Source organism: Pyrus communis, chromosome 3 (assembly GCF_963583255.1).
Source record: "Pyrus communis chromosome 3, drPyrComm1.1, whole genome shotgun sequence".
In the NCBI taxonomy this organism is placed as follows: Eukaryota; Viridiplantae; Streptophyta; class Magnoliopsida; order Rosales; family Rosaceae; genus Pyrus; species Pyrus communis.
The window spans coordinates 2,145,404-2,156,182 of record NC_084805.1 but is presented as its reverse complement, the minus strand read 5'-3'; the positions used below and the strand labels follow the sequence as shown (position 1 = coordinate 2,156,182).

Genomic DNA, 10,779 nt, shown 5'->3' with positions numbered 1-10,779 from the left:
AAACGAGTTCTTAATTTAGTTAGGATGTGATAGTGTGAATCCTAATAAATTATGATCGAATTCTACAAAATATTTTTGACAGTTTTCTTATTGCAATGTATTACTTAAAAGGTAAAGATTTTATCCTCTTCCTACTAAAAATAAAAAATAAAAAATAAAAAAAATGTATAATTCACCAAATTCTCTCCTTTCTCTCTGTTTGCCGCCTTCTCCCTTTCCCTATAATTCTTAAGTTGAATATGCTTACAACAGTGTTAAAGTATTGTAAATTGTGAAATTGTAGAGAATTATAAATTTATCAAAAATTCTTTATTTTCAACTCCAAGAAAATGTATTGCAATGAAATTCTACCAACGTAAGTCAAACCTTGATCTAGCAAATAAAACAAACTTTACCAACTCAACCAACCCTCACTAGCCAAGGAGAATTAAGTTATTGCAGGAGAAATAAGAAAAAAGAGAGTGGAGAAAAAAACGTGGGAAATTTTTAACCTTTGTCATTTACCATTTTGCCTTGATAAAATTGGGAGTTGAATTTTACACTACTCTCCCACATCTATTTTAATTTTTGACCATCGGATTGCATACAAAGACTGCATCCGTCACTCTTTTCACTCTTCGTCCCTCCTTCCAACAAAAAAATTCACTATTTCTGGTCCCAAAAAATGAAAATAAAATGATTATCAAACAGACTCGAACAATTGTCATTTCCACTCAAAATGCAGTCAAATTGTCAAAATTATGAATCGAAAACACTTGGGGCATAACATCTGTTTGTTTACATGATAGAAAGAACCTTGCGACGAGATATAACAAATATGTTAACAGAAAAGCGAACGAGTGAGTGCAGATAAAATTAAGACAACCACCATTTACAGCTGATTTCACCTCTCTCATCTATCTCTTTAATTTAAAGGAATAAGTTGGAAATGCAGCAAAAATAGTCGCCCTGAAGGAAATCGGGAAGACGTTAACAGGCTGTTTAGTCCCATGCTATGTTTCGATGGACCGATATAAAAGGCGAGTTGGTTGAACCATACTAAGGACCAGTTACACAAAATTGTTAACGAAAAGCGCCAAATATTATCAATCCCCCATATACTTCTGTTTCTTGGCTGTGTTCATATATGGTCTGATGACCCATTCATTCTGGGCTTCATCCTGATCCATTGTTCCTAACCTTATCTGCAACATCAAAGCGAAAAATAGAGTGTAAACACGAACAAGTAATGCTACGAAACATTAAACAGTCTACTAGGAATAAACATAACACGAACATGACCAATAAATCTAAGTGATTTGATTAGCACCGGCACGACTTAGTAAGGAGGTATTGGGTTCGATAGGTAAACAACACTTATCAGTATGCTTGGTGTGTGTCAGTGATGTTGCTTTCTTTGTATTAAACATAAAAGAAATTTAAAGTAAAAAATCTCAGCAGACAACGGGAAAATTTTGAGCAAATTAGGTAAAGCAAAAAAATTCTAACTAATATCCAGACGACATAATCAACAGCAATATGTGAATGCAAAATGAAACACGAGCCATATCCTTGCAAGAAGCACAAATTTCTCAACAATGAAGATACAGTAATGAGTACTAACCTTAAAAAGCCTCAATTCAAACCGAGGACCGATCTCCTTCAGCTCAATAGATTTAGGACCTCCAGGCTTCTCATAAGTATGGTGCCTGTAAGTTCTCAAATCGTTAATGGAAATACAAAGCAACCATTTTCACTTAGCAAAAATTAGATCCCTTGATATAAGAAATATAATGAGTACAATGGTACAATTGCTCCTAAGCAATGGTTAAAGACAACGGAAAAAAAAGGGGGAAAAGAAAATGCACAAAAAAGGAAAAAACAGTTATTAAAATATAATGACCAAATAAAACAGTTACATAATATATGTTCTGACCAAATAAAAGGCGCCCGAGTTCGTATCATTCAAGAAAGCCCTATCTACATTCACCAACATGTGCATTTAGTAGAATTTAAGGGAAATGTGAAAATCATTGTTGATATATCAACAACCATCCTTAACAAACCAACCTGAATGAAATGTAGTCAGCGCGATTGGCAAAAGTGATTATGCGTTTTGTATCCGGCTTTGGCACTGGAAAGAGATGCTTTAAAATATTTGCTGCCCTCTCACCCAACTACGAACAATCAAGAAAAGAAAATTGTATTCAATAAAAGAGTCAACAGGTTAGTCACTACAAAGGCCAACTCAAAAAGATGCAGAGATGCAAGTGTGCATAAGATTAAGACGTAGCAGGAGTGGATGGATCAGCATTAGTAGGAATAGTAATCAGAGAGAGAGAGAGATGAAAGATGGCCTCATCTAATTATATCACCATCAAGGTAGCTTATCAATAGCTCAATATGTAGTCATAGACAGAACAGCAACATTGAAATTCCTCACATGATTTTCATAGTAGGAGGTATATCATAAACTCTTTGGAGATAACTATAATCAATCATCCTCATCTCTGAACCTTATAAACTATCTCTAATTGGATCAATGGGGTCTGATCTATCTTGGCATAATGTACGGAGTAAAGTAAGTCAAGCTGCTGGAATCTTTAATTGAGCTATGATACCTTGGTCGTGAAATTGTCAAGTATCACGTGTGGATAAACCTGAGGCATCGTTCCCATGGCCTTCTTGTCTTTGATGTCATGTCTTGTGACCTATAACAACAGTACTATTAGCAGAGTGCTCAAAATAAATAAGTCAGAAAAGCAATAATGTATTCTACAATTGTTCATCATGATTGGCAATCTACAATTGTTGTCAGTATCAAACCTTCATTTTATGGTTCTTTGCACTAAGAAGCTGCTGCTTTGTTTTTACCAATTTTTTAAGGGCTTTGTTTTTATCATTTTTTTAAGGAATTAGAGTCGCTCAAGTTTCCTGGAGGACTGTAATAGTGGTACATGGATCTTTCGTGGGTGATCTCAAGTCATTGACTTGCCGATTATGATTGATTTTGAATCTCTGGATCCAAGTTTACCAATAAATATCCATTTAACTCTTTTCATTCAATAAAAAAAAAAAAAAAAAAACCATTCTAGTAAATGATTTAGAAGCTATGAGGCCTTCCTGCTGGGTTTAGGCAAACAGGTTCATCTCCAATGTGAGGCCAAGATTGATCCTCTTCAACTTCCTCTTCATTTTTTTCACCTTACACTCTAGCATTAACCAGACTTGTACAATCAACCATTGAAAATCACAAATTTGAAAACCCAAGGCCATATCTCCCAAAAGAACTGTTACTAGAAACCAAAGCATTCTCTGATTCCTGAAAGCAGTGAAATGAAATCCTTTCTAGCCCTATCCAAACCTCTAGATCATGATCCTTCTTTTTCATTTTTCAAAATTCTATCTTGGCCTCACTTTCCTAATTTTTGCTGCTGAAGGTCCTAAGAAATTCTAATTTGTCCGGATTCCTTTTCTGCTGTCCTACATTAGTCTTAATACCAAGGTATTTGTCCAACAATAACACAAAAATTATCACACTACGTACCACATTGAGTAGTTGAAAATACGCTGTTGGACCAAAAGGAAGGTGGCTTATAATCAAACCATCTGGTACACCACGATGTTCATGAACCAGCACAACATCCGTAAATTCGTGTGAACGGCATGTTTCAATAATTTCAGAAATAACCTGCAGGATTTGGAGAAATAAAATATCAATGTATGCTCAAGTATGAAAAGGGACCAAAGCATCAGAACCATCAACGATAGGTACCTCCTTAAATGTCATCGTGTTCTCAAGTAAGGGGGTCCATCTAGCATTACTTAAATGTCATTATCTTCCCACAACACATCGGTTGGGTAATGCATGTTGAATTGTTGATTCATAAGAAGTGATCAAACAGCACCGTGCAGAAAAATATGTGCAAATCAATTCAGAGTACCGCTCTGTCTATTGTCTATTTTCTAGTTGGAAGGCTAATACAAATAACGTATAATTACATAATGATTCATTAATACAGTTTTGATGGAGTAAATGATTCATTAATGGTTAGAAGGCTCTTTAAGTGAGAACAATATATTATATATCTCCATAATCAATAACAATATAAAACTAGGCAGAAAAGTGGACCAACCTGACCACCACGATTCATTTGTTGCGCATTGGGAAAAACGAGTTTCAGTTCCTGCAACAAAAGTGTCATTGAACAACAATCAATAATCAACACTGGCCTTGCATAATATTAGTACCACAAAGTGAACACAATAGAGCAGCAAAACTGATTACAACAATGTGAAACACAAGTAAAGAGGCTAAGCCAACCTTAGCAAATTGTATAAGAGGAGCACTCGGATCCCGGGAAGTAGTCAGCAAAATTTTCGGATCTCTCTGAGTTGCGTTTGCATACTCGTCATCTATATGTGACCTCGGGACTGGGATTCAGAAATGAAAGCCATGAAGAATCGACATCATAATCGAATGAAAACTAAAGAATTACATGTTCAAACTACCCAGAATATTACAAATTGTCAATTACACAAGAACTTGAATACATTACTACATTATTTACACACACACACACACACACAAAAAACTTTCATATATAAATGATCATAAATCGAAAAACTTTCATAAACCCCCATACCGGCAGTGTTTTCGTCCTCTAAATCGATCTCTTGACGAAGAGCAGCCTCCTCATTCCGAAGCTCGGTGGGTATCGGTTTCCCCTCTGCAAAGAAATCAAATGTCCCAAAATTGTTACAAATTCAATCACTTCCAAAACAAAATTTCAAATTAGAAACAAAGAACATACACACACATATGCATCTAGAGAGAGAGAGAGAGAGAGAGAGAGAGAACCTTCTAGAGCTTCTTTGATCTTGCGCTTCTTCTCATAGAGCAAGCGTTGTTTGCCTTCCAAGCTCTTTCTGTACAAGTACTCCTTCGTCAACCTAATTTTTCGGCGCAGCATACTTGCTCTCTCTGCAACACAACCTAGAGAGAGAAAGTGAAAACGAAGGGGAGAGAGAGTGAGAGAGTAGGGGTTTAGGAAAAATGACTCTGCGTTTTGTTGCTCTCTCTGTAACACAACCTAGAGAGAGAAAGTGAAAACCAAGGGGAGAGAGAGAGAGCAGGGGTTTAGGGATATGGCAGGTCACTCCCTCTTGCTTGCTCACCTGCCAGAAGGTGCGGAGATAGGGTTTTAGCACTTCAGTTCGAATCCTAGCCGTCCACTTTTTGTTCCGTTACAATCTTAGCCGTCAATGTTTGATCCCACGATTTCTATTAAAACTTGCCCATAAAATGACGAAATTGCATTAAATCCACATAGTTTACAATAACTCTCATTTTCGTCACTATAGTTTATTTGCTGCATTTTTGCCCTTGAATTTTGGTTTTTTTCACTTTAGAAATTTTGCCGTACTTAACACATTAGACTAATAAAAAAAATAAAAAAAACTAATGAAAATGTCTTGAAAACTTTGAGTTTTAATGATAAGAACAAAATAAAGGGTAAAGTGAATAGTATCATGATTGATTTTTTAGTGTAAAAATATGGTTTTTCGTTAAAGTGAACGGCACCGTGGGTTTTTCGTTAAAACTCTCAACTAAACACATTAGACTAATAAAACCAACATAATGAAACTGCAAAGACGAAAATACAACAAAAATAAAATACATATATAAATTTGAAAACAAGGCAAAACACAATGACAAAACGCTTATAATCCCATTCATAAAAAATAAAAATAAAAAATGTAACCCTTACCTTTGACTTTTAGAGAAGAAGAAAGACAAGACTGAATAACATACGTGATCATCTCACCATTTTGTTTTTCGGATTTAAAAAGGTTATAATAACAGCTGCAAAATTCCTTAATAATTCTTACTTCCCCTCCTCATTTCTTTGTTCACTTTCATGTCTAAAATCCTATTGGGTTGTACTTTAGGAGGAAGATGCAACAGAAGCCAATTTGTCTAGCAACAGAAGCCAAAGAAAAAAGAGCACCTTAGGAGGAAGATGCAACTCCCCTAAAAGTTCATGGTTACTTGTTCATATTAGCGCCTAGGATAAACACGCAGACAAACTTCACAGTAAAGTTACCATCACTAGTTGGTCTCCATATATACTTGTCTAGTTACGCAAACAATTCAAGTAATTTTGTGCTCAAATTCAAGCTACGTTAGAGCTTGACCCTTTTTTATAGGGAAACTAATGAAAATGGCTTGAAAACTTTGAGTTTTAATGATAGGGACAAAATAAAGGGTAAAGTGAATAGTACTACGATTGACTTTTTAGTGTAAAAATGTGGTTTTTCGTTAAAGTGAACAGTACCGTGAGTTTTTCGTTAAAACTCCTTTTTTTATACAACAATATATTTACAAATGAACATAGTAAGCTGTAGTACTAAGTGAAAGAGCTTGAGAGATTTAAATAAAGCAAAATGTGAACATCCAAATAATTGTAGCTTCACTCAACTTGCATACACTTAAGTAAAAGAAAAAACTCACGTACATTTTTTTCTTCACAATTTAAATTAATCTAATCTGTAGAAAGTAAATTTAAAATAAAACGCACTATCTAAATTAACTGATCTAACTCATATACATGTGATTCGTTTCTACTTTGCCATTGCACAAAAATAACAAGTGGCTGAGAATTTGACTCGGGCCAAATTTGGCCCAATACCGAAATTATATGAACAGACAAAGCCCAACCAACTAGTGCAAAAACTAAAAGAAGAAAATGGTGCCTTCAGAAACGAGTAGGGTTTAAGCGAACTGCTGCCTCCCTGCTTCCTCCCTGCTTCCTCGATCGACCTGCGATACATTCAACCTCCATATCCTCCTTCGCACTCTCGCTCTCTCTCTCTCTCTCTCGCCGAACAATAAATGGCTTCCTTCTGCAGATCAGCTCTAATGGCGGGCTCAAGGTCCATAGCTCGCTCAAGAGCTCTAAGCCAAACCTCCCTGAACTCCCTAAACCCTGCAGCCATGGCATCCCCGTTTGCTTCCGCCACCAGAACAATTCCTTGCGCTACAAGGTACAGTCTTCTCAAATCCCTCCAAGTCAGCCAATTTTGTCAATTTCTGTGGCTTCAGAAACCCAGTGTTAACAAATATCTGTTATTGTTATTGTGATTAGATTCGTTTCGGTATTGGGATGCATGGAGTCAATGATGCCGCTTCACAGTGCCATTGCTTCTGCTCGGCTTACATCCAACATTGCCGTCGATTCCACCTGCTGGAGCTCCCTTTCTCTTGGTAACCCACTTTCCCAATTTTTAAATATTTTAACTGAACTTTTTCTTGTTGAATTGTTTTCTTTATCTGTGTTTTTGGAATGGGTGTTTAATTTTGTTAGTTGCACGTATAGCTATATCGCTAACGAGATGTAGAGAGTGTTTTCTAGTCCTTTTTCGTGTGAATAATTGGGATTCGTTGGATTTTTTTAATGGTTGAGTAGACAAGATGAAGAGTTAAATCTCAACAAAGTTGTCCCTTTTATCCATTATCCGTCGTTCTCTCATTCATTTCCAGAATCAAAACTCGGTTCAGTGTCAAATTTGGATAATAATTCAAGTTTCTAGTGCACAGATGTGATTAATGCATTCTGTTCATTAACAAATAGCTCTTAAGCTAGTCATTTCTTGTCTAGTGGCGCACTGATTACCTCTTTCTGCATTGGGTGTCTATTTCTGACTCATTTTTTCAACATCGTGGTATAGGTCTTGCATCACCGTTGTGACTAGGCCCGCTGGCTATGTGAGGTAATCGGTGCTTAGGGTTTCCCTTCCGAGTCATGTCTTGAAATTTTGGACACTGTATTGCGTAGCTTATGCCAGCTCGGTTAATTCAGCTATTTAGTTGCTGCTGCTAAACTTCTGTTAGATTGTTCAGTGGTACCTTTGAGAACCGTTCTTATTCTGCTCTTGTTTTCAGTTTACATGAGTAATTCATGGAATTGCAGTTTCTTATTGTGGTATAAATGATCCACATGGATGCATTGAGTTTTCTTTTCAACTTTCTGTGGTGTGTATTTTGTAATGTGATGGTGAAACAACTAGATTATTGTTCAAGGCTTGAGTTATTTAATAATTGATATTTTGAGCAATTATATTACTACCTATGGTTATCAAAACGAAAATTATACATAAATAAATGTGCAAGGCTGGTTGTAAATCGATGGGGACGGAGAAATTTAAGCCTATTTAGGTGACAGCGTTATTCAGCCATACCTGTTTGCGTTCATTCTATTGTTCATCACCAATTTCCACTTAGCTTTGTAGCAGAAGAGTGAAAAATGGGATATTCTGTTGCAATTTTGCATATACTTAAAATATTCCTGATTGAGCCCTTGGTTTAGAAACAGAGAAAAATAATAAAACAAGCTAGAGATCTTCAAGTTAACATCTTCTTATTGTACTCAAAACATCCTGTCACCCGTATGGTTATGCAAGTCTGGTTCCATGAAAGAACCACTGACTTTGATTTTCACCTCACTAGAAATACGATGCAGTTAGTTGTCATTTTCCTTTTGAATTTGTTGTATTAAATTTAGGCTCATCTGAGACACATTCTTCTTCAACATATTATATCCTAGTATCCTACTCACCAGTACAATTTGTTTTTCTCTTTGTCGGTAGAATTTCTTCGTCTACTGATCTTCCTATTTGCTTCATTGGTTTTTCTAGAGGCTGCAGTTCCTCGGTGACAAGGACTCCATGCTCCGATCATTTCAGGCTTTCAAATTGGCTTGCATATTGGTTCCTCCATCCTTTGTTCTTTTCCTTTTTCCTATGCTTTATGGCAATTGCCTTGTGTAAGTTACATTAGGCATTCCTGAAAAACAGTTTTACTGTCTTGAATGTTTACATGCTAGTGTGCACATTGACATTTAGTCCAGTACCTTTCTAAGGACCACCGAGGACATTTGCTGTGTTTTTTGTTCAACCACAGCTTGTGTTAGTAAGTGATTTCGGGCATTTTGACTAACGTTAGACTTGAGATTTGCCTATCCTTCAATGTGGGACTTAGGGATAGTCAAAATCAGGAGTTTAGAAACGAATAGCTCTTCATGGGTTTTAAAGTGACCAATGACTAATAGAGAGAATTGAGATAGTCCCTTAGGAATCACCCTGATGTTTAGGAATTCGGTTTTCTTTTAGCGGTCCTAAGTAGTAAGTTATAGTCACATTAGTGGCTCTTCTATGACTGTTGCCAGTTATTTACTACGTACGAAATGTCCACACCAATGATTGCTGGACAAGAATATCTTATTGCACTGTCTGTTTTGAATGATGCAAATTGCTTAATTACCTTATCATTTCTGCTATTACTGCATATTCTGATCATCTGTGAAGTTCATGTTCTAATACTCTCCAATAAAACCTAATGACGGGGTTAAGGCACCCTCCACCTAAACTACTCAAACTTCTCATACATTAAGTGTGTGATCTCTTTTACATGTGCTTCTTTAGTAAATAGCAATAGCGTGATTTCTGTTGAATGAGTTCAAGCTCGGCTAATTATAAATTATTCTTGGATAGGGCTCCTCGACCGAAGCTGAGCATGAACCGAATTTAACCAAACAACCTTGCCCTGATTCGGCCAAGTTGTACTGTAGTGCTCTCCTTCCTTGTGTGCCCATGGCATATAAATTGCTATTTGTTAAACGGTTTCCGTTATCAATGTTTGTTTTTGCTTAAACTAGACATTTTGATTGTGACGGTTCGCGATGTAATGCTTGGCCTGAAGAATTAATGGAACAATAGGAATGTTGCATTCTCTTTGTATGGTTTGGTTACTGCTTACAAGTATAGGGTCTGTACCAGTTAGGTTCATGTGATGCACGAGCTTATTTGGGTTGAGGGCCTTCAGACCATGCTCATTAATAAAGGGTAAATGGCTTTGAACATTCTGAATTGTATCTTCTTTTCGGTCAATGCAAATGTTACGGCATTGTCCTTGTCCGTTCTCGTTCTGCCTTGTAAAAGCGGGAAGAATGGCCTTCTAGCATATATATTCGATTACCGAATCTATAGCGCAAGGATAACTACGAGTTGGTGATCTAGTCATAAATGGCGGATTAGGAGGCTTCCTTAAAACTAAAAACTAGAGGTATCAAGTTCGAAACCAGCTGCTGGTGTGGAAGCTAGACTTGTGGCCAGGGGGAGATTAAAATGCCTTTGTGAGTCTTCCTGCCCCCGAAAGGGGTGGATAATCATGGCTTGCCACTAGTTGTCTTCCTTTCAAAAAGAAAAAAAAAATCTATAGCTTATGGATAAAATGTGAAGATGTTATTGCAACTAACAAAACGTAGTGGCGTGTTATAGTAGGACGGGCTTTTAACAATTTTGGTGATCGTTCTTGTGTTGCGTATGGCATTGACACTCTTGTTTACAACATCAACTAATTCGGAACTTAATTTTAAAGCCATATTTGACTGGTATGTGCTTTGCCTTGTGTGGATCGTATTTCAATGGGAACTTGATGAGTAATACCGTTGAAAAATTCCTTTCAAAATAAAGAGTTCCAAACGGAGTAGACCATTGCTCCACATTATAACAAGTTTAGAGATTAATACTAACAATTTTTTAGTTTAGGGGCTGAACCTCCAATTGAATAATTCCATTTTGAGTTCGAAAGTTTACATAAATTTTATATGGAATTTATAATTTACATATTTGATGTAAAAGTTTGAAATTTCTTAAACTTATTACTATAAAAAATGGAATTGTTATTAGTACTTCAAAATTATTATTTTGAACTTCAAATTTTCTATAATTGAAAGAAAA

At 36.2% G+C, this 10,779-nt stretch overlaps 2 protein-coding genes across 6 annotated transcripts; one reads left to right on the top strand and one right to left on the bottom strand.

Moving 5' to 3' along the window:
- Positions 1–734: 734 nt before the first annotated feature.
- LOC137729004 (uncharacterized) lies at positions 735–5,139 on the bottom strand. The gene is made up of 9 exons (XM_068467821.1): positions 4,841–5,139; positions 4,626–4,709; positions 4,304–4,413; positions 4,116–4,166; positions 3,527–3,670; positions 2,601–2,690; positions 2,050–2,156; positions 1,604–1,688; positions 735–1,184 (listed from the first exon to the last, which is right to left on the bottom strand). The coding sequence occupies exons 1-9, from the start codon at positions 4,950–4,952 to the stop codon at positions 1,086–1,088; spliced, it is 882 nt and encodes a 293-aa protein (XP_068323922.1). The 5' UTR covers positions 4,953–5,139; the 3' UTR covers positions 735–1,085.
- A 1,615-nt stretch (positions 5,140–6,754) lies between these two features.
- Positions 6,755–9,771, top strand: LOC137729310 (protein NONRESPONDING TO OXYLIPINS 2, mitochondrial-like). 5 transcript variants are annotated; one of them, XM_068468219.1, is made up of 4 exons: positions 6,755–7,026; positions 7,128–7,246; positions 7,711–7,752; positions 9,532–9,771. In XM_068468219.1, the coding sequence occupies exons 1-3, from the start codon at positions 6,875–6,877 to the stop codon at positions 7,728–7,730; spliced, it is 291 nt and encodes a 96-aa protein (XP_068324320.1). In that variant the 5' UTR covers positions 6,755–6,874; the 3' UTR covers positions 7,731–7,752; positions 9,532–9,771. The 5 variants fall into 5 exon arrangements, with proteins under 5 accessions (XP_068324320.1, XP_068324321.1, XP_068324319.1 ...); XM_068468220.1 differs by lacking the exon at positions 9,532–9,771 and adding an exon at positions 8,677–8,856; XM_068468218.1 differs by lacking the exon at positions 7,711–7,752.
- The last annotated feature ends 1,008 nt before the right edge of the window (positions 9,772–10,779 follow it).